This window comes from Lissotriton vulgaris, chromosome 2_1 (assembly GCF_964263255.1).
Source record: "Lissotriton vulgaris chromosome 2_1, aLisVul1.2, whole genome shotgun sequence".
Lineage (NCBI taxonomy): Eukaryota > Metazoa > Chordata > Amphibia > Caudata > Salamandridae > Lissotriton > Lissotriton vulgaris.
The window spans coordinates 834963793-834988821 of NC_141687.1; the positions used below are offsets into that span (position 1 = coordinate 834963793).

General features: G+C 41.9%; 1 protein-coding gene across 1 annotated transcript in view; it reads right to left on the reverse strand.

Annotated features, from left to right (window-relative positions):
• The window catches only part of LOC147731248 (uncharacterized), a 269780-nt gene extending 248831 nt beyond the window's left edge, over window positions 1-20949 (reverse strand). Inside the window, exon 1 of the mRNA XM_086956252.1 lies at window positions 20101-20949. Coding sequence (XP_086812378.1) covers window positions 20101-20159 — 59 coding nt within the window. The 5' untranslated portion in view covers window positions 20160-20949. The remainder of the gene's footprint in view (window positions 1-20100) is intronic.
• Between the last annotated feature and the right edge of the window lie 4080 nt (window positions 20950-25029).

Consider the following 25029-nt stretch of genomic DNA (forward strand, 5'->3'; position numbering starts at 1 on the left):
GGAGTTCTAGGGCTGCATGTAAGGGAATGCAATCTCTCAAGGGCCAACGTTTCTCTGACTGTCTACATTTCAAGCAGAACTTCATAAAATTGTTTATGACCTTGCATAAGCAAATGATGTGGCTCACTTCAACCAAAAGCTACCCACTGTAGGGATGGTAAAATCCAGTCAAGTGGGGCCTAAAAACATCCTGCTACAGAACAAATAAGGCCATAATTTGACCAGCCATACTTTTTTCTTATTTCTGGAGTCATAGAGACAGAGAGCCAATGCTTTCACGTGCAACTTTCATTGTCCTGTATTTGTGTCCATCACCTAGAAGCTAATCCAACAAGATGTCCTATGGCCACAAGCAAATGGGATGAGGAGCAATTTATGTGCATGCTCAATAAGATGGTCTCACCAGCTGAAATACAGCAAGCTACTAGTGAACCATGTACTATTTAAGGTGCCAAGAGTATACAGACACATTCTGCACAACAAAACAGGTTGCTGTCCACTGGAAATTATCTATGGCTGTCAAGTAAAAGCAAGAGTACCTCAAACAAAAGCCAGATCCCTCAAAGGGGAAACAGTGTTTACAACGCTGTCTCCACAACGAGGTTCCTTTACAACCTATTGTTACCAAGCGTACCATTACATTGCAAGACTTTCAACAATTTGCTGTAGGGGGCGCGCTGGTGTTGGATTTACAAACCAACACCTTCCCTGCTGTTGCACAAACTGTCCAAAGAACAACACAAAATGCCAGTACTGGACAACACTAAATAATTTTATAGTGACCTATATGAATTAAACATAATGGTCCATTTCTTGATTTACGTCACTAGTTTTATTCATTTATTTTTAGCACTAGTGGAACAAAGGGTTATTTTCATAAGCAAACACCACAATTTTTATGTGCATGTACAAATATACAATAAATCATTACAACTAGATCAAAATGTACAGAGAAATTTGCAAAATTTACAACAAATCCACACTTTCACTCTGGCCAAAACCTTTCATCCATCAACAACCATACCACAAAGCAGAAATGCTTAGGGCCTAATGTCAAAAAATATAAATTCTATATACATATATGCAGTTTCACATCCTAAGAATGATAATTAATGTGATGAGTACATTTTCAGGGGTATTAATCCTGTTTAATGAACACTATTTTTAGTATAATTCAAATTTGACAGAAGGACCCCTAAACAGGTCGACGCGTTTCGAACTCCCAAATGCGGAGTTCTCCTCAGGACCAACAATCTTATCATTAGAAACACAGTAGTCCTCGAGCAGATGGTATTAAGACGATGGACAATTCTATTTGAAGATTGATAGCAACTTATCACGTGTTTAATACATTAATTTGGTGAAATTGCTCGCCGCGTTTGCTTATCACCGGCGTCCGTTGGCAACGTTTTTTTCTCCTTGAATGAGCGCAGTTTATCGGTAGCGTCCGTCGGTAGCGTATTTTCTCCTCCGTAAACAAAGCGTCCGGGGACCTCGAGGTCAGTGATAGTGATAGCGCTATACAAGAACGCCTATACATACATACATACATATATTCCAACGACTGCATTGTAAAGGAATGCGTGAACAACGCATTCGTTGCAAAGAATCATATTCCACTCAAAGGCCATAAACCAATAAAAAAGAAACAGCCAATCCACCAAAGACAAAAAAATGTAAATATACACTGTCTGGAAAAAAAGACACTTAAGAGATATATTCAGACCAAGACTGAAGATATATGCAGTGCCAAGAAACCGTCCGGTGTATGCCGCGCTTTATAAGTAATTTTTACATTACATTTTTTACATTACATTACAGAAAGTTAGACAATAGTGTTAAAGCCACGCCCCTGGTGGTGAAAAGAATAAACGGCAGCAAGTTCCCTGCTGTGTTCAACCAGTATAGTAACAGGCCGATAGTATCACTTCAAGGGGTACCATGAACTTAAACCAAGAAATCAGCCTTCTACAAAGACAGAATCTATGGGCAATTATCACAACTATGAATGTCATTGTGCATTATCAGGCGGCCGCAGCAACTTATAAAACAAATGTGATTACTGCTGTATTTTGCATCGTGTGAGCCTCTGTATTGCCCTGTTTCAATGTGTGATGTTAGGGTAATATGTACATAGTGCCGTTTGTCCGTGTGCTCCATGTGTGATTATTGATCCATCACTTGATGCTGGGAACCTATTAATTACCATGAAACTTCTAATGGGGTTTACTAGACTCTAGACGTAGGCTTATACATCTCTATGTGTAACTTAAGAGCAAACATTATAAGTGTGACTGAAAGCCTTTTACATGGAGAAGTGTGGCTCACTGGTTAGAGCAGGCAGACTCTGAAGCAGAGGTCAGACCCGGGACCAGGGTTCAATTCCCGACGCGGCAGGGTCTTGAGCTCAAAATGTCCATGGACTCGATAATTCTCGCTTCGGTGCCTGACCTAATCATGGGTTCACACTCTGCAACTCTGGGCATTAAGCTTGCTTAATCTCCACAACGGCCCCCCGCGGCGGGATGCCTGGCTTTCACCTTGGGGATGCCCTGTAGGGGCTATCTCACAGGGAAAAGCCAGGACGGGTTCCCAAGGCAAGCGCGGAGATACCCCTTCGGGGGGCGATTCAGGCGCTATATAAGAAACATAATAATAATAACCGTGTCACTCTTTAAAAGGGGGGTGGCAGTAAGGTCCTGAGCTTAGTGACACCGCCAGCATGAACCAGTACACCCAGTTCAGAGACCGCCTTTGCTGCACATGGCTTCTCAGGAAGGGAGGAGAGGAACATGAATCCAAGGACAGGGAAGGAAGGAAGCCGTACAGATCTGCAATGAGAACAGAAGGAACTGAACCAGACAAGCTGTGACCAGATGTGAGATCCCTTTAACTGGCATAGGGCCAATAAATGGATCACTCCAAACCAACTCAGCGCCTGCCATCTTTGAGCAGACAGCGATGACCAACCACAGTCAACCAAGATACTGGACAAAACTCTATTCTGGCTACAGTGCAACCGTATATCTCGCTATACGCTATATGGCAGTGGCGGGGAGGCTCACTGCCAGTGCACCGTGCAGCCTGGTTCTCTTTAATAATTAGATGAGCCCAACAGCTTACTTTTGCTCACCATAAGCCTTTGACAGACTTGCTAATTCCTAGGAAGGATGGTCAAGCATGTGTCGCTGCCACACTATGTTGCTGCCATATTGGCTCGTCACAATCATATTGGTGGAAAAGGAGCACTCCACCGTTTTATTTGTCCAGCCATTCTCTGGTATCATATCTCAAGCAATCCTCTTTTTTGCAGTACAAGACCAGGAGCTTTGCACGCCACCATGCCCAATCCAGGAGAGTGTTTGCAAGAGCCATTATTGAATGTGCCTAAGAAACTCACAATTCTGCACCAGAGCAAATATGAGCGAGTTCTACACGAAATATAAAGGCATCACAACCAAATCTTACACCATTGATAATTCTTAAATAAGTAATAATTCTTAAATAAGTATAAATTTTTACAAAAACAAAAATTCTTAAGCAAACCTTTATCCTCACACATTGGCCAATTTTTAAAACGTACAGAGCTGTGCAGATATCGTCTTTGGTGCCCTAGGCAAGTGATATTTTGCCACATTCTACACAGAGAATTCGCCCTTATTTTATACCTATAGGACAACTGGCTACCCCCCTTAACGGTGGCAGTCATCTCAGAAGCCTAGTATGGCTCATTGTGTCACCGGCCCTGACGATGTAGTAACTCATAGGCACATAGTGGTTTCTTACCCAAGTACTGGTTCTTAGGCCCTGGTTGCAAATGGCACAGTTTCCTCCGTGATAAATATTGCACATGATAAAATCCGGTACCGAGGTGTTTGAAATGTACTGTGTGCCATAATTGGACTTCTTCACTCTAGCACCTTATAAGTTCATATTCTGTTCAAATGAAATCCTTGAAAAAATGAAGCATTTATTTCATCCAAACAAAATCCTTCCCTGTAAAACATATCAGTGTAACTCCTATAGCAAGTATTACTTCAGATGTGTCGCTTTCTGAAAACATGGATAACTATAGTCTGTATTGCTTTCCAAAGGTGCTCCTTGGTCAGTCTGCTGCATCTCAAGATTGAGTAAGTTATCCAGTCTTGTGGTGCCTTATATTATATTTTTTTAACCAATAATGACACTGGAAATATGTTATTAACCAATCAGAAAATTGGAAAGATGTTATTAACCAATCCGGACATTGGAAAGACGTTAATAGTTTCCCATTCTTAGATGCACCCTCAGCTCAGCTTTATCTCATTCCTAACAAGTCCCTACGTTGCAGCTCTTGTGCAGTTCCTAAACTCCACTGAATGTCCGCCTAAGCCTTTCTCCTTCATCTTCCCCAAAGCTAGTGGATCTGTTCCATTCGCGAGAGTTACCCTCCTCCCAGGAGGCTGTGTCTTGCCACTCGTATTCTCTGCTGCACTGCTTACAGGGAGAGAGTGAATATGCAGCATCAGCCTGGTCCAACTGCGTAGCCCGAGAGGTCCTCCCCCAACACCTTTGCAATCAGTATCCTGAGTAGGCGATCCCAGATTAGCTTCTCCCAAACTCTACTCCCGGTCTCCAACTTCCACATAAAGTGGCAGCTGGTACATATAGTCAGTACAGTGAGTACAGATTCAGCTTATGAAAGTGTAGTTTTGGAGAAAAGCAATGAGTCTGGCAACCATGTGGCAATCACAAGTTGTCCCCCGCAGAAGGGCATTCAGTCTGAAATGCATTGGGCTGCAGGGGAGGGGGACAGATAACTGTTGAAGAATACTCATTGTAAGCGGAGTTACACTGATGTATTATACAAGGAAGGATTTAGTTTTAGAGAAACATACATCATTTTTTCAAGGACTACCTATGGACAATACATCAACTAATGAGTTGTAAGAGTGGGAAATCAGATTTTGTAAGAGAGCAAATGAGTCATCTGTGGTAGGGATAGCAGTGCCTGGGGAGGGTGATACAAAGCACTGTTTGGTGTGTGCAATCATCTGTATAAGCAAGTAGTTCTAGTACGAAAAGGACATCACCTTTGGTGCACACAAAGAGACTAAAAGTGGAATAATCAACAACTGAAGTTATGGTTGAAGGTGCCAGTAGGGTTTCAATAGTGCCTCTCCTAATATAATTTGTCTGGCAGTCCTCTCAAAGAGGTTGTAGCAGGAATTCTTACAGGGCAAACCTTCTACCAGTTGGTGTTGTCTAAAGGGATAATCAATAACAAAATCCTTGCCTACAGAGGTAATCTGTAAGATTTCTTAGAACAAAATATATCCCTAGGCTATAACAAGGTACAAATATAATTCTCTCTGAAAGGCCTATTGACTTGAACATTTGTATTTCATAACACATAAATCAAGCCTCTGATCAGATCTATCTATGGCATTTGAAATAACCTTTCCCAGTGAACCAATAAAACCTATGACTTTTATCATAGGCTCTTCGTGAGAACTAACTCAGAGTACTGTATTGAGCATTAGCCTTCCCACATTGACATATACTGTAAAACAGTTACAAATATGCACAAATTTACAGTTACCAAACAATATAAAATCCCTCCTAACAGAGCTGATAACGATCAAAATTCGAATCTTCTATCAACATGGTTTGTTCGAATGGGTCATGAACATCAAAACCCTTGCTTAATACAGTAATCTGTATTATTCGTATAATAAAATATCTGTGTGGAGGCTTTAGCACAGGTGTTATAACATTCTACTCTTAAACGCCTAATGCCTTTAACATGTGCTTTTTAAATACGCACATCAGTCCTACTGGCTTTGCCATAACTTTCACAATAAATAAATCAAACCTATGAAATATTTTAATTCTGTTTGCAGTGAACAAATAAAGCCTATTAGCTTGTCTACTGAAGTTCGCATAAATTGGCAACCATCATGCATAGTTATAGGCCTACTAGGGTATTCTGTGAGATTACACTTAACGCAATAACCTGTAGCACAGTGTGATAATACTCCACTGTTAAAGGCCTATTGTCTTTAACAAATGCTTCTCACATAAATAAGCCCAGTCTACTACTTTGTCATACATTGTCATAATAAACAAGAATGATTACATTGCAAATCTTCGAGCCTCAGGGTTTGTCATAGTTGGTGACCATCAACAAATCCCTTGCTTCTGTAATCTGTGATACCATGTTACAAAATACCTCTCTGTAGGCTTAAGTAGAGAGTAACAAAAATCCACCTGTAAGTACCTTTTACCCTTAATATATGCTTTTCACAACAAAGTCCTATAACCTTTACAATAACTTTTCATAATAAACAGATCAGGCCTGTGGCTTTGATCAATGTTTTGTCGCTATAACCAACTCAGTTCTGCTGTACTGAGGAGAAGCTTTCCCACAATCCAAAAAGTATAATGAAAGTAATCTTTTTTTTTACTGGAACTACACAATTTAAGTGCAATCAAATGTATACTACGGAATCAACATGTGGGCGGAGCCTAAGCCCCTCTCTCAGCAGTGTTTCTGAAATCTGTGTTTCTCTTGATCACATATAGTTACAATATCTGCAATGCAAGTCAGCTCTAATAAGCATATAAATTGTATCTAACTTGCGCCACACTATGACCTCGCAAGTATCTTGGCTATTATATTTTTGGAGAACAAAAATGTGTTCAATATTCTGACATACAGCAGCCTTTGATTGTTATCATATTACTAAGTCTTACAGACGGCAAGTTCTTAAACAAGTGCGGAATCTTAAAAAAGTATTCTAAACAAGTATCAATTGTCATACAGGTACTCTTTATTACAATGTACTGATGCCTATACAATTGCTGAATCTTACATATGTGTGAGTTTTTACACAAGCACCAGTTTCTACACAAGTACTGACTGGTATACTGTACCAAACCTTACATGTGTACTTATTCTTACACAAGTGTCTATTCAATATAGTGAATCTTAAACAAGTCCTGGTTCTTGCATTAAGTGCTGATTCAGACATAATCTACATATACCAGTTCTTACTAAAGTACCAATTCTCGCATTCTACTTGGAGCTTGATTACGGGTACAGGTGGTATTTATCGCACATGAAAAATAATAACACAATGGGGAACGTTATTTATCGAGTGCGATAACTACTACCTATTGCGAGTTGTTGGGGATTAACATGCAGATTTTTGTGTTCAACGTGCCAAACCCTGGAAGATACAGTAAATACTGGATGGTTTTTCTGCCCATTAAATGTTGTACCTCTACCCCCCCCCCCCTACCCCCCGAAATGTAATGATGACTGGGTTATTTAACGCATCCAATAGTTATGGGATGCACCAAATACCTAAAAACGTGTAATTCCTTCCAGTGCGTAAACAGGGGTCTGTCTATGTACGGATCTGAATTAACCCCCAAACTCGTAATCAGGGCCAATGCTTTAAATTGGAGCTGATTCTCGGGTAATTACCAATTATTAAAATGTATCAATCTTGCTAGGCGCTAATTTTTTCCCCAGTACTGATTCAGGGGCACAATGCAGGCCCCTGCAGCACGGTGGGGCACTAAAACTAAAGGGCCCTCAACCTTTCAATGGAGCCCCATTCAGCCAAAAGGCAATGCATATATGTGGGATATATGGGAGACCCAGAGGCCCCTCTTCACATTCTGCAGGGGTGGTGGTGGCATTATTTTGAGTTATGCCACTGTACTGTACTTTAAACAAGAAGAGTTTTTAACAAAGCGAGTGATCCTCACATCAAGATGGATTCTTACAGCAGTGTGGACTCTGCACTTAATGGTTTCAAAGCACCGACAAAGAACTATGATTTATGTTTAGGTGTTTACTTTAAACCCCAGGGCTTCTCAAGACAGTCAATCGAGCTAGGGGGCAGTGGAACCGAACTGGAACGGGGAATCGGGTCTAGTGTTTGTTAGTATAGTTAAAAAACATAACCAAGTGGAACAGATTCCAGTCTAAAACTTCAGACAGAACTAGAACCCAGCTGCCTTTGCATTGGGCTGCTATGACTGCATGGTGTCAAGGAATTATTAATGTGCGATTTATTGAACATGTACCTGTTCATTGTACTCTTATTACTGTATGCCACTATCAAATACCATTCTATACTTCACAAGTCTCACATGTACTCATAACACTAACGCACAGACCCACACCCTCTACAACCCACATGCATTATTCTGAAGCAGTGTAAAATACTAATAGTACAAAGCACAGGACAGAACTCACCAAGCTTCAAACTTCGTTATTTAGCCAAAGCATGCAGTAACAAGAGTACAGTTAAAATGCAGTGGCACCCACATTTTACATGAAGATTAATCCTCTCAAGTGACGCAAAAGTTCAAACTGCCACCAGCAAAAGATATGCTGGATTTGGAGATGGGCTCAAGTGTAGGAGCTACAGCAATGAAGCGGCCACACCAAGCACATACCTGCCTTATCTGCTACACGGAGTCTAAGTAGTGGCAGCTAAACTAGCCCATAATACAACCATAAGGTAATCTGTATCATTGGCCTTGCAGGACATACATTGGTTACCACTGAGAAAAAGAATGAGGTTTAAGCCCCCCTGTATTGTTTACAAATCGCTCCATGGATTTGGCCCAATCCCTCTGCAAAACAAGATCGAATGGTATACACCAGGCAGGAGCCTTCACTCCTCCAGCTTTTCTGGCATCTGTGAGTGGCCAAAGCTAGAAAAGCAAGACAGGAGGGGTAGCATTCATGATCACAGCTGCTCGTTTATGGAATAATCTTCCAGATGCTTTGAGATCCTCCCCAAACTTATTGCACTTTAAAAGAAAAACCTAGCTGTTCCCAAAAGTTGTGAAACAATGTTTAACACTGTCTCTCCTAGCAAACTTAATTATTGCTTACACTGTAGGAATCGTTATCTCTTCTTCCCATGTAGTTTCATTTAGCACGAGGACACCTGTTAGGCGACAGAGCGCTTTATAAATTATATATATTTCATATAAATATAAGGAGAAGATAATAGCTCCATTTCTCTTGGATTATGCCCAGAGCAAACGAGTGAGCAACAGTTTATATATAATGCCCAGACTTGAGGCAGCCGTCTTCCTAGAAATGCTAGGCCACCTCAAGGATGAACTTGAACCACGACTAGACCTTGCTACTGCCAGCCCAACACGGCTCAGATTACTGCCAGTCCTGCATTTATGTGCTACAAGATCCTTTTACACAGGCCCTCTCAGCCAGCATTCAATAATATATTACAGCAGGTGCTAACAACCATCTATCTCATGAAAGCACAAACACATCACTCATCTTTACCACTGAAATAGTTACCGTGTATGGATTTGAGACCAAATTCATTCCGCTTGCCATCTTTCCCAATGTAGTTAAATGTCCAAATTGCACGGCTGCAGAACTTAACCCCTGAAACTAGAGGTCAGCTGTGCCAGAACCGGGAAAGAGCATAAGCATAAACATGAAGTGATAGTGATGCAAGCCTCACCACCACATAAATATTTGCTTGTTTCTGTGTTCCAAATATAACATAATGATCCTCAGATCAAACTGCAAACCAGAAGTCATGGTGGCAAAGCACCACGTCCAAATTGGCTGCTGGAACCCAAAGAATACACTTTTGTGTGCCTAAATGGGCCCACTACAGGTATAGACCAAATATTACACTGGAGTAGTGTCCACAAAACATATAACCCCACTACAAGTTCCACAAGCATGTTGTCGTTCCTCGACAAATTATGCTCAAGCGCAGTTGTGTGGTGATGTTATGGGCACTGCACCTAATGATGGTGCAGAAAACATGACCAGGGTAAAGATCATACATCAGTGACAAGCATGTAAAGATCTGTGTCCCTGATATCAATGAACGCAACGATATCCTTTAAGACAATGACCATTTAACGACATCTCTGAAACCTGATACAATGCATCACACTTTACGAATTGAAACATTATAGATAGGACAAAAGATGTCCTGATAAACATGTTCAGATATTTACAGCGGGTGCTCTTCTATACTCCTTCTAGTCTAGAAGGTATGTCTGATCGTAGTATTACGTTGCATCCGACATCAGATTGCAATGCGGTGGAATATTTATTTCCACTGGGGGATTGGCTTACCGTTGACATGAAGATGACAATAAAGACACGTTCACATACAAGAGAAGGTATACAGACACATACACTGACCTGAGATAGAATATCTTAACCTCAACTACAGTCAGAAATCATTACACATGCAAGTCAAACTCTCAAACACACAAACACATATTCAAGTGCCCAACAAACACTATATCAAAAGAGAAACAACTGAGAGTAGAAACGCAAAGATGAACTTCATCTACAGCTAGACAGTAATTTAGTCCACATATCATGAATTCACATGCGGAGAAAGGCAGAAGGTTTGGGTAGGGTAGTATTTATAATGGTGTGTGATAGACATCTAGACAATTGCTTCATGCTGCCTCTCCACATAGCCGACTTAGCCATTTGGCCTAGCAAATAAGGGCAAAATGTCCAGTAATGGTTGAGTTGGTGGAACTGCTATGGCCACATGAGGTCCCCATCGGCTGGGTCCACTGTGGAGCAGATCTCTTTCCCTTCATCCACCTAGTGCCACCACCTCATGCATCTAATGCAAAATACATCACAACCATATGCAGTGGCATAATCAGTCAATGGATATTTCGTACTACTAGTTGCACTGTTGTGGTAAAAATAGTTGCACTGTACTGGTAGTAATAATAGAATGTGATGCATTTTCTCTTTCGTGGGTGGATATCTCAGTGTTTGGCTTGGAAGAATTGTTTTTTTTCCCGGAACATACACCTTTACTTTGAAAGGGGGAGTCGGGGTATTAAATATCCATGGCCTAGAAAATTGCTCACCACTTCCGCCACAGGAAATATTCACTTCCTCAACGTGTATTTACTGCCTAAGAATACACTTAGGCCAAGTGACCCATACAATGTTGCCTTTCACTTAGAACGCATGGAAAATATGTAAAGATTGCACCAAAGAGAGTAAAATTCGAAGGGACCTAAAAGGAACAATTTTGATTAAGTCGGCATAGGGTCTAAATGACAACTGATGACCTGTTCCACGTAAGTGCGTGTATTTTAAAAGAAGTAAAATTTGCCATTTTGCACTGGCCAAACTTCACTCTAAGTTTATTTATAATTTCTTCTATCAGGAAATTTTCTTTTCAAATATATCATTTACTACTACTTAAAGCCCTTGAATGTATACGATGCCTCAGAATATAGACATTGCCTCAAAATATGACCACTGACAAAGTATCAACTTAAGGAAAATTTTATATAATATGAACATGAGTAGAGACAATTTTTTAATCCACCTGACTTTGTGCAACGTTTTTCAACTCACTCAAAACACGTTGTTTTCCAAAAAATACCCTTCACCTCACAAAATACTCTCTCTGGCTGCACTTCATGCCTGCAATCGCAGGTCCAATAATTTTACTTGTACTGCCTCATAATATACCCATAGTTTCAACCCACAGCGCCCAGGTAATACGCATTTCCTTTGAATTTACACAATGCAGCAGATTTTAATGTCTGCCCCAGGAAATAGCTACTGCCTTAGAATGCAATGCAGACTTCAGAAAGTGCCCTCTGTCTCCTGATATATTCAGTGTCTCAGAATGCACTGACTCAGACATTACTCTCTGCCTTAAACATATCACAACCTCAGAATGTAGCAAGTCCTCGAAAACTGGCTGTCTAAATCATGTTCATTTCCTCTAAAAACTTGCAAAGCCTCTTAATTTTCCTAATGTCTCAGTAAACATCTCGGTACGCTCATATGCCACAGAAAATAAGCACTTTCACCTAATGTACATAATACCCGAAAGTGCTAGCTGACTTGAAATATACCCAATACCCTTAATAATTTGGTGTCCCAAAAAATAGTCACCATTTCAGTGACTATTTTATACTTCAGAAATAATACTTTTCTCAGAACTTGGTATTTACTCAGAAAATACCCAGTGCCCCACAAGAAAATACCTGTCTAGGAGAATCCCTGGTGCCACAGATTTCAGTAACTGCATCGAACTGCATTCACTGTCACTGCAAAAAGCACCTGACTGAGGAAATATTCGTTACAATAAATGTTTTAGAAATGAAAACTACTCACTGCCTCAGAAAACCCCAACTCGTTTACAGAACAGTTGCCTCACAACAACTCACTTCTGCAGGAACTACCCAGTACTTCACCAAATGCCACTGAAAATCCCTGCTGCCTCTAAGTGTGCCCAGTACTTCAGACTGTACTCAGTGCCTCAGGATGTAATTATCACTTCAAAAAATGTCCACTGTCCCATGGTATGCCAAATGACTGAACGCAGAAATATACCTAGGGGTGCCCTAGGACCTGCTCAATGCCTCACAACATGCTTTGCACTTCAGGACAAATTTACGGTCTTAGAAAATACTAAAACCTTCGGAATATGGTCCCAGATTTAGACACAGAGTTGTGTAACAATATCTCTCAATTTTTTTGAGGACAAAATTGAAACTATTTATAATAAAATCATCTTGGCCAAACACCCCATGGACACTGAGGACTCTAGTACCCCTTGCATAGAGACTCATAGAGATACCTTTCTTGACATTCCTGAAGCCACTGAGAGTGACATTATATCACTATTAAATAACATGAAAACCGGCTCCCCCCTTGATCTGCTCGCTGCCAGACTGGTGACCACCTTGAGCAGGACACTATGTCCAATCATTCATAAAATCTTGAACCTTTCTTTTAAAGAAGGAAAACTCCCTCAGCAATGGAAAGAGGCAGTTGTGAATCCTATACGTAAAAACTCAGACTCACCTTGGACGGAACTCTCAAATCTCCGTCCCATCTCTCTCCTGCCCCTCCTGAGCAAACTGGCTGAGAAACATGTCAACACCCATGTTTCCAGTTTTATAGAGGCGACAGGGGGCCTGGACCACTCACAATCTGGGTTCAGGCCCAACTACAGCACCGAATCAGCACTCCTCTCCGTGACCGATAACATCAAGATGTCACAGGATAGAGGAGGTTCAATGATTCGGGTGCTGCTAGACCTGTCGGCCGCTTTTGATACTGTGTCTCACAAAATACTTCAGGGCCGTTTGCATGGAGTGGGCATTGGAGGACAGGCTCTGTCCTGGTTGGAGAGTTTCCTCTCTGGGCGATCACAATCTGTCAGCTTGGGCCCCTATCGTTTCACCTCAAGGGTGCTCACGAGGGGGGTGCCACAAGGCTCATGCCTAAGCCCCACATTGTTTAATGTGTATGTGGCCCCCCTTGCTGAAATTGTGAGAAAGTATGGATTCACTCCGTCGTCCTACGCCGACGACACCCAACTTCTCTACCCTTTCCACTCCCTTAACTCTAATGTTAGGGAAAATTTTGCTGAGGGTATGAGGGCAGTATCTAATTGGATGGCTTCCAACTGCCTCCAATGTAATGTCGGGAAGACGGAGGTAATGCTCTTTGGGAAATCTACTATACTCTGGTCCCCCGATTGGTGGCCTCTGTACTTAGGACCAGTGCCCCCCCCAAAATTGACTGTTAAAAACCTGGGTGTGAAGTTAGACCAAAACCTAACTTTAAAGGAGCACGCAAATGTAATCGCTGGAGCATGTTTCCGCACCATTGGCCTGCTAAGGCGAGTCTTTCCTCTCTTGCCTGATATGTATAGAAAGACTCTTGTACAGGCCCTGGTGATAAGTCGGTTTAGACTACTGCAACGGGCTCCTGATATTAGCCAATGAAAATGCCATAAACCGGCTACAGGTGGTCCAGAATACAGCGGCAAGACTGATCCTGAACGCTCCCACAAGAACCCCTTCCAGGCCCCTTTTGAGTGAACTCCACTGGCTACCAATACGGCAACGTATCAAGTTTAAAATCTGTTGTACCGTTCATAAATGTCTTTTTGGAAATGGCCCCAAATACCTGGCCCAAAAGTTACAACTCTATAAACCAGATCGCTCTCTTCGATCAAGCAATCAACTGTTATTAAAATCCCCACTCATTAAGAAGACCAGACAAGGTGGCCGCGCCCTCTCCCTCGTGGGGCCGACCCTGTGGAATAACTTGCCCTTTAGTCTCAGACAAATCTCCAACCATCTATCCTTCAGGAAAATGCTTAAAACAAACCTGTTCCTAGAAGAATAATTGGCCTGAGCCTATTTACTAAGACCTTAGCTCATCTACAGAGGTACATTCTTCACCATCCTGGCGTGCAAAGCGCGGAGATACTCCGGTGGGGTCGATTCTGGCGCGATATAAGAAACTAAAATAAAATAAAATAAATGGACTAAGAAAATACCACTGACTTATAAAGTACTCTCTTCATTGCAAATGAGTAAAAACCCTTGAAAAACACAGCAACTCAGTAAATACAAGCTGCTTCGGATATACCCAGAGGCCGTAATACCTTCTGTATTAGGAAATATTCACAGCCTCAAAAATGATTCTAAAAATAGCTCTACTTCTGAAGTCATCACCCAGTGCCTCGAGCACGTCCAAGAGCCCAGAAAACATCCCATGTCTAATTATATATCAATGACAAACAATGCTTCAGAATATGCAGCCTGTGTTAAAATATGTAGATTCTCTTGAATATATATTAATTACCTCACATATTCATTACCTCGACATATATTAAATGTTTCAAAAACATATAATGCCTCAAAAAATGCCCACTGCGCCAAAATATTCAAACTCTGAGAAATTCTCAATGTTCACAAACAATGTATCTTACAAAATACTTCGAGCCTTAGAACATGCGCAGAACCTCGAAAATTGTGTGTTGTCTCAGAAAGTGCTAAATTCCTTAGAAAGTACTCACTTCCTGTGAATGCAATCAATGCCCACAAGTATACTAACTGACTGACAATATCCGTACTGTCTGGGGAAAATCTTTTGCCTCAGAAGAGCATCAATGCATCAGAAAATAGCAAAGCTTCAGAATTTCGAAACTTCCTTACAACGTGCAAGCCTCAAAATATAACCACCACCTCAAAATGTATCCGTTGGTTCAAACACCGTGCCTAAGAAAATATTGTTTAAAACATTGATTTATTTTCAAACACATCCACTAACCTTAAATATATTGCCTCATCAAATGCCTTAGACAATAATCTGATGTCTTTCAAAATACAAAGTGCCAAGGAAATACCAAGTGACTTTGAAAATGAAAATTTCCACTGCTATAAATGCACCCCAGTTTCCGATTGTACCCCATACAACATCACGATGTACCCACAACGTCGTGTAGGATTCAGAGATTCAGTCTTACAAAATACTGTATCAAAAATGCACAATGCCTTATACTTTAATATCTAACAAAAAACGCTGGATTTGAAAGTACTGCATCACGAAATACCTGCTGCATCATTGCCTTACACATTTATTACAAGGTCACACAACATACCCACTGCTTCCCAGTGCACCCAGTACCACCGAATACACTCCCTGCAGCATAATGTACACACTGTTTCAGAATGTATTCTGTACTCAGGATAATTCAATTAAAATAAACAATAACATATGATATTGTAACGTTTGGGTAAAAGCATGGATCTTTAGAAATGGACGAGTCTGGAAGGGCAACACCATTTAAACATTTTTAAATGTATATGCTACAAATAATCACCCACATAGATATAAACTACTAACGGAAGTGTCAACAATGTTGTCTTGAATGGTTCCTGGCGTACCTTTTCTCTTGCACACAGTGCACAGAAATCTATTTTCCGCTTATGTTCTAAATAAATTATGTAAAGGGAACATACAGTCTAAAAATACATTTGAAAAACAAACACATTGGTTGATTGAAGCTATAGGTTCACCGATCAGAAATAGGGTGTGGGATATAATATATAAAGGGTTAGCTACATCTACATTAATTTTGAGATTAAAATAGACACATTAAAAGGTTATTTACGAGTATATTGGTCACCAACTAAAATTATGAAATTGGATTTACAAGACTAGAAGCCTAGAACAATTGCTGCATTTGTTGAAAAGTAACTCCGTTTTAGAAAGAGACATTGAAAGTTAAGATGTTGGTCCTTGGTATGAAATAGAATAAATTCTCATGTTGATATGTTGCCATTATTTTGCTCCTAAAATCAAATTTTCGCGTGCTGTGCATAATTCGAGCTCAAACTGTGGTTAAAAAAACAAATAATAGGATAATGGAAGGCAGAGGGAATTCCAATAGTTGAACACTAAATTTTAGAAATATCCCTCCTCTCCAAAAAAAAAAGAACGTTTAATTAACAAAAACTGGATTTGGAACACAAGACTGAAGGACTCTGGTATAATGTCAATGACACACATGGTAAGAGTTTTAATTTATTTTTGTATTTAATTTTCCCTAATTCTTTACCTATTGTTCACATTGTCCTACATCGTGCAGCTTCCTGGCGTGAGAACATTTTTTTATTATGTGTATTATTCATTACTTAGACAGAGATTAATATATAGAATTTGTATGGCTAATAGAAGTTCATGTTTTGATGCCCCACAATGTATACTTTTCTTCGCTCTTCTGCTTTTGCTTATTAGACAAAGCACAGTGGTTATTGTACTACATACTACTTTAAATGTTACATATGGATATATTTAGGATATTCTCAACCTATTAAATATAATATTTAAAACAAGAATAAAATCACTGTGCTAGATTATACTGGCGGGCTAAGAAAACGAAGGGACCTGAAAAGAAAATCCATAGCTTCATAAAAAATCAAAGTTACAGAATTTACTGTTTCATTAAATACCCAAATATTCTGCATTCGGTAGGGGCTTATCTTGAGGGTCATGTCATGCTGAGGAATGAGAGATTCATCAGCAATGGGTTAGAAATAACTGGCAGCGAGAGAGAGAGATAGAGGATCAATTAGTACTTAATTTGAGCCCGTGATTTCCTGTGCTTGGAACTGGCACTTACATGTCAACACTGGCCCTTGTTACAGTTCACCACAAGGTGGCACTGTTTGTCTAATTTCGAAATGAGCATACCAACAGTTTTTAATAATCCAATACATTAAAAATAAGTAATCCTTGCCATCCAAGACATTCTTATAGCTTTGGGTGGCATGGAATAGACTGAATTGTTACACTTGTAGGAGCGTGATGGTTAGTAGTTGTGTTGGTCATGTCACTGACAGAAGCAATGACTGGTGCAAGCTACAGTGGCCTTCTGACTAGGACCCTGGCACTTATTAATTTACAAATGAAGCAATGGCGGTAAATGTACTGAGGAACGTAGGGCAAGCAAGAACTGGTAGAGATTTTTAAAAAGGGGGCAAAATATAAGTACAGCACTTCTGCTGCTTTAAAGTGCAAGCCTAAGAGAGACTGGAAAAGCTACACGGAGGCTCAAAACCACATGGTCTGGGGAACCAGGACCAAGAACAGAAATCTCCACAGGAGATAGAACAAGTGATTAGATAGAGAGTGGCCTGGAGCAAGGACCAGCAATATCACAAGATTAAAAAACGGAAAGAGGGACCTAAAGTGAATGGACTGAGACAGCTAGGGCAGAGTGATAGAGACAGAGAGATAGCTGTCTGGGGCGGGGCTCTAAAACACGCATTTTATTGTAGAATTTTATAAGTTTCAATTACCATCTGATGATATGAGATATTAATTGCATTGTATCTACCTGCAAAGTAATGCATTCAGCAGGGTTACTAAAAACTTTTATAGGTGGCTATTGGTTTATATTATGTGCACTCTTTGTATTACTTATGCGTGCACTCAAATTATTGTGTCTTTATTCCCCTGAAAGCATGTTTAAATATACACTAAGTTACTGCTGCCAGGGTACAGTCCATCTACGGGGTATCAGCCCCCTGCCCAACTTCTCCCAACATAAATCCCCATTCTCAATTCTGGAGGTGGTTAAAAGTGTGAATGCACGTTGCTCCTCCTATCTGATTGGTGCAGCTGTCCTGACCCTGCTCATATATGATGCAGGTTTGGGTTCAGAAACTGGCACTCATGTTTGGAGCCAATTTGGAACTGATGCCTTGGGAGAGCTTCTGTGGCAATTCCTCGGTTGATCCACAGTGTCAACTCCCTGACCTTGGTAGCAAGATTTATCTGCTCTGAGACCATGGCTGCAGTGCTGTGGCTGTGTTGTTGTCCCTGAATGGCTGCAAGAGTCCTGTTGAGGAATTGCCAGCCTGCCCTATCAACATAACCTTGCAGAAGAGCCTTACTGTATCTGACTGCAATGCCCTGTGGAACAGCTGCCTCCAATTGGTTCATCCAAAAAGTGAGATGAAGGCAACTCTGCCATCTATTTAACACCTGCCCTACCCCAGTTCCTTTAGGTTAGTGTGTCCAAACAAGCTCTTGTGATCCTCTGGGAAGGTGCCACGAAGCTGTGGTGACATATTTTAGAATCTACACTGCACTTCAGATCCACCGATAAAACTGGATTCTGTGAGCCCCTATGCCAAGAATGAAACACAGCACTAGACTGTAGGTGCAACGAGATGTAGGTTGTAGCTAGGCAGGTTTCTGTATATATTGATACCTACAAAAGACCACAGTCAAATATTACAGAGCATTCAATTTCGCCGAAATGTTGCAATTAGACTTTGGTTATTTCTTGTGTCCACACAGTGTCATCTGCATTTGCAGAAACCCTCAGGGACAGTCCACGGAGTGATGCAAAGAGTTGTATAATGAACACACTGCTATGAATGGTATATGCTGATACCAAAGAAAAGAGCTGCATTTAAGAGAGGCATGAAGGCCTTAGCACAGAGAGACTGTGAATAAGTAGAGATGAGAGACATTACACCCAAAGACACAAAAAACCCTGAAGAAGAGCAGAGAGAGACCAGGGGCAAAGGAGAAAAAAGCAAGAGAGGTGTGAAACACTGAGGTCAAGGGACAGAGAGTATATGGCCAAGAAACACATTCCTATGGCTAAGAAAATAGACCTGCGGCCCGTCATCCAAGAAATCAAGAAACAGAGAAACTCGGTATTGTAGAATAGAAGGTCCTAGGATCTGAGGGAGCCAGGACCAAAGGAAAGAGAGGCAGAGAAACACAGGGCCAATGAAGAAAGAGAGTGGCATGGCAACTGAACAGGTAGACGCAAGGTCTTTATGGTCTCTATCGCAGAGGCAAGGATGGAGGGAGAGATTAAAGTACAAGGGACAGTACGAACCTAGAACCAAGAACAAAAGGTAGAGGAAATGCAATGGAAAGGAGGAGCCATGCTCAGAAACCACAAGACCAAGGCCCATCAAGAGACTAAGTAGTCAATGGTGAAGCACAACAAAGCCCAGGAAACAGGGACATGGTCCAGAAACAGACAACTCCATGGGCAAGAGACTAAAAGACTAGAAGCAAAGGACAGCAGAACATAGACAAGAGAAAAAAAAACCACAGTCAAGTGATGACGAAACAACTAACCTAGGACAGAGAAACTTGCCCAAGAGGCAGATAAACTGATGACAGAGACCAGTGCCAAAAAACAGCAAAACATTGTCAAAAGGCAGACAAACCCCATGGCAAAAGACAGAGAAATCAGGATCCAGGGACATCCATTCTAGGGGCAACAGCGATAAAAAAAACCACATTACTCCCAAGGGACGAGATCGGTGGTACAGGGGTAAAGAAGGACACAGTGTCACTGGGCAGAGGCGAAGCAGTGAAAAAGGCGGAGACCAGTGGCAAAGACTAAAGAGCCCGGTGCCATGAGAAACATCAGGTCCTATACACCGCTAGGAATGTGGAGAGGGGGGTAAGGAATAACATAATGTCGTGTGAAAACAGTAGGGACAGGCCTATGCCAGATTTTTCCACTTGTTGCGAGATGTGGGGACCCTTTGAAAAATTCTATTTTCAAGATGGAGACTTATGTTTCGAGTAATTTTAAGTCGGATTCTGTCCACCCGGAGACAGGGGTTCCGCTGGGACCTGTAATGCTGGGTGTTTAGGGGGGCTGAACACACAGAGGGGCTGATTCTCACGGGCACTTGTGGTGGCGCGGATCTCATGAGAGGCCACAGCGGTATTTTGGGCGGAGAGTTCACTTCACCTACCTCTTTTGCACAGGCTTTTTCCTCTTCTTCATCGCATATATTCCTCCAGAGGGCAACATGGTGGACTCCGCGGAAGCAATGTTTCCTCCGAGACAGCGAGCCTGCAGCCAGCCTTCCCGCCCCGGCCTGATATCCACTAAAGCGACGAGGAGGTCCGGGCACTCCCTGGGACCCTGGGCCGCTCCGTGCCAGGGGCTGAGGGTGGCGATTAGCGAACGTGCATTCCACCGGAAATCTTTGAAATAAATCCACTTTAAAGAAAACGGGAGGGTCGGTGGCAGTCAGAACAGAAATTCTATAAAAAAATATATATATAACCCGCAACCCACGGGCTGGTCCAAGCTACGAGTGGAGATACGCAGCAGCGCGCGTCACCCGAAATAAACCCAAGCCGAGAATAAAGTCTCCACGAGAAGAACTGGGCAAAAGCAAGACAAGCTGGTTAAATACAGTGAGACGTGTGCCAATCGGAGGTTTGAAGCCCGGCAACAATGTGATGCAGCCTAGATGAACAAGGCTTCGAGGCGCCTTCGGGCCGGGAGAGCAGGTGGGAAGCCGGGCACAGCGCTCGAGCCACATCCGGGGAGTCCGACTGGCAGGTCGGTGCCGGGGCTAAGGGGCGTGTGCACTGCCGCGGAGCCGGTGGGGCGGGCCAGATGTCACCTTGAGGGCCCGCTCCGAGCGAAGACAAGCGAAAGGACACCGAGAAAACTTTCAGGGAGCCGAGCCTTCCAGCTGGCAAGACGAGCAATTCATTCCAACCTCCCCTGTCTGTCTCCCTCTCGTGGCCTCCTCCTCTCCCCTCCTTTCTGCCCTCCTCCTTCCCTCTTTTCCTCCCCTGCACTGCCCTGCCGCCCCTTTCTGCCCTCCCTACTCCTCTACCCTCCCTGCCTCCTCCCCTTTTTTTCTCCTCTGCCCGCCCATCCTTCACAACATGATACAATCTACTTTATTGGCACGACAAGTCAGACAAGTATTGCCAAAGTAAATACATGACAGACCCCCGCCCTCTCGTCTTTCCCGCTCTCCTCTCTCTCACCCATCCTCCACCCCCTACTTTCACCCTCCGCCCCTGGCTGCAGGGCCCCCAGGGGCTGCCCCCGCGCCCCTTCATGCGTGTTCTCAATACGTGTGTGTGTGCGTGTGTTTACTCGGCTGGCAGTCGTGCGGTGCCAGAGTTGCACTCGAGCCGTGACTGAACGGCAGAGGCGGGCGCGAGGCAGGCCAAGTTGAAGGGCGTGCTTCTGACAGGACAGGCTCGGTGGTTGTACAGTGGCGGCCACGCCCCCGGCGTCTACGTCATGAATATACACATATATACATCCATAGAGCTATACAGTATGTTGACGCCGCCTGCTGCTTTGCCTGCTATTGGCCCGGGTGGCGGTGACGAGAAACACCCCATGCCCTTCGTTGGTGCACAGCGTTCAGTTTCTGCTTCATGGCTCTGTTGTGTTATTTATTTATTTAATTTTTTTCTTCACATTTCAGATCATATGTATGGTGCAGGTGATAATGCTGGCAGGGTTCACGCAGTCCATCCACGTCATGCTGTATTTTCTTGGGCGGCACTTGCGGCCAATGGAATTTTTTTATTCCGCTCTATTATGTGAGTCCCTGGGTTCATTATATTGGGGGCGTGAAGCTGCACAAATGTCACATGAGTGTGTCTGCTTGTGAAGCCCACACGGGTTGGGACACCTGACCTGCGCAGCTACTGACCTCTTCCTCTTCCCCTTTACATATTAAGGCGGATCTTAAAACGAGTTTCATAACTTGCCCGGCTCCTCCCCGCTCCACCCAGCGCCGGTCTGCAGCCTCTGCCGGAGATGCACAGAAAGGCGGGGTAGTGCGAGAGAGTCCGCAGTGGGGTGTCTGTGTTTTGCTCGTCTAGTCCACGCGTCTTGTGACAGTCTTCTCTGGGCGTCCGACTCTCCTGAGCAATCGGCGTAACTCTCCCTACTTGCAGTTAGTTGTAAAACCTACAGTGCACCGAGCTTCACAACAGTCTGTAGAGTTCAAGGTGTAAATTCTGCCTACAGTATAAACGGATTGCGATTAGCCCAGGTGAGGTGGAGGGGTCATTATTCTTCAAGCACCATACTTTTTCAATGCCCCACAATCCTGCTGTTAACTGCAACATTTAAAGATTTTGTTGTATTTCAATTCTTTATTACATTTTTAGGAACATTCAAACCACGATGAGTAAACAAATATCTGCACAGAAACAGAGTGTGTCAAAGGTACAATACGAAACATAAGCAGAAGTAATACAAAGAAGGAAAGGAAAACAGCATAAGTAAAAAGATCACAAGTATTGCAGTAAGGTACAAAGAAAATAAGTTGATACATCAACATTTAAATGTATTATTACATTGAAATACAATTAAGAATCAAACTCATTCCATACTTAAGAAGGCGACCTATATAGTATCAAACTGATGTAAATTGTTGTTCAGTTTATAAATCATTTTTTCAAAGTGAGCACGCCAAACATATCTGAAGTCAGGAATGAAGAGTTGGTTTAACATTGATTCTCCAATAGCGTGAAATATTAACTGCAGCTAGACTGGGAGCAGTGGAAAGCCATTTAAAGGCATGAATGTAGAGATGCGTTTTTTCAAAAGTATCATGTAAAAGTGATAAACGCTTTGTGACGAGAGAAGTAAATAGAAGAATGTGCTTTAAGTAGTCTTCAATCTGAAGCCAAAATGAGTGGATATTGGGACATTCCCACAGAATATGAACTATGTCACAGTCTGGTGTTCTACATCTCAACAAAGAGAATCAGGACTAAGTTTTGCTGAGTGTAATTTAACCAAAGATCAGTGCCATTGATGCAAAATGTAGAAATAATTACATTTAAGATGGGGTCTGTAAGTCCTTTAATATAGTTTTCTAATATAATTCCCTAAGCTTTGTCGTAAATTCCATATTCAAACATGTGGACCGCCATGATTTGAAGTGGTTGGAGGTTTCTATAGAAAACGAGGAATCAGTTAGAAGGGCGCACAGTCTAGATTAGAAATAGTACATTTGAAATGTTTCCAAGCTTAGAGATATTGTGCAATTGGATACTGAGATGTTAGATCATGAGTTTTAGCCACACTTACAATAAGGGCAGAGGCCAGATGAGTGTATCTGGTAAATTGTGATAAAGGAAGATTAAGGTCATGTTGTAAACCTGAAAAAGATTTCAGGGACTGAAGATGCGCGAACACACCAGCTATACGGTATATCTTATGTCGGATTCAGATAGGCCAATTAAGTACAGGTCCATTGTACTTAATATCTGCACTATTCCTTAGGTGGTCTTGAGAGTGAAGGCGGATATGAGTATTCATAAATTTTGGTGCTTTCAGCCATGCCAATTGTAAAGAATGAATAGTAAGTTTAGTAGAATTTGTAAATTTTGGACGTTTAGTATAATATATAACCAGTTTCGTGTCTGATTGGAATGTGGATCGTTCAAGCCAAACCCAGAATGGTGTATTCCCATGAGCAGGTAATATGTAAACAGAAAGGGCCAATTAATGTGCAATCCAGTAATATTCCAAATTAGGAAGGGATAGGCCTCCTATAGTTGATGATGAGTGTCATTTTGAACCACTCAGGAGAGGTTTTTTCACTGCCCGATACAAACCGAGAGATAGTGGATTGCAATTTATTGAAAAAAGATTTTGAGATGAAGAGTGGAATCATATCGAAAATATAGTTGAGTTTAGGAATCATTCATTTTTATAATCTGAACACTACCCCACAGTGATAAATTAAGTAGCGTCCAGAGTTGAAAATCAATTTTGGTCTGCTCGAATATGGGATTCAGATTATCAGAAATCCTATCCCTCACGCCACTTTTGAGGTAACCCTAGATATTTTAATGTTGAATGTATCCATTTAAATGGGAGGTGGAAGATGGAATCAATAGTAATAACAGGAGTCAAATGTAGAGCTTCACATTTATATACAAACAGAGCCCTGCCTGGTAATCAAATATAAACAAAGTATAGAATAATGTATAAAAATAAGTAACTAGTCACAGTACAAACCACAGAAAAGAAATCCCCATGGATCTCATGGATCTCAATTGTTCTCATCACTGTAAATATTTTGTATGTATACATTGTTATCAATCATATGAAAAAGATTTCCTTTTTAGACAATAATGGCAATAAAAAGACATCCAGAATATATACATAGCTGAATAGCGAGATCTTTGGAACCCCCCCCAAGAACATCTACAACCCCCAACCTACACTCACTCAAAACTGACACTCAGACAGAATAGTCATACTGAGTCAATCCCACACTTCAGTCATTCAAAATCACAATTCGATAAAAACATTCAGAAGCACACATTTTAGGACCAGGGGAGTAATTATTGAGCAATAGAATATTCTTGTTCAACACATTCTGGGTTCAAATAGTACATTACACTGAGTTCCTACATCCAGTGGTCCGCCAATTAAATAGATATCCTGGTCTGGATCGTTGTAAAATGGCACAGACACACGTTTAAGTATGGACCTATCTCAGAGGTCAACCTTCTTGAGGACCCAGGGGAAGGATAGAGTTTTTTAAACAGTTAACCAGGGGGTACCTGGAGAATAAGGAAAAAGAAAGGAAAAGGGTTGCTTTAGGCCCATCTCCCTTATAGACTCAGAGGTGAAAATTATTGGCCGGATTTTTTAAATCGCCTCGCGAATTAGGCCAAGGAGAGAATCTTTTTATCCGACCTCCAGTATGGGTTCCGTCCCGGCCAGGGTACTATAGAGCAAACTCTGAACCTCTACTTATTAACCTGTAAATACACTGATGCCAAGAATGGGGCAGTCCACCTTGCCTTCATTGACAATAGCTCTGCCTTTGATAGAGTCAACAGTTCTAAGCTCTCGCCCATGATGGAACAGATGGATGTCGACCCAGTTC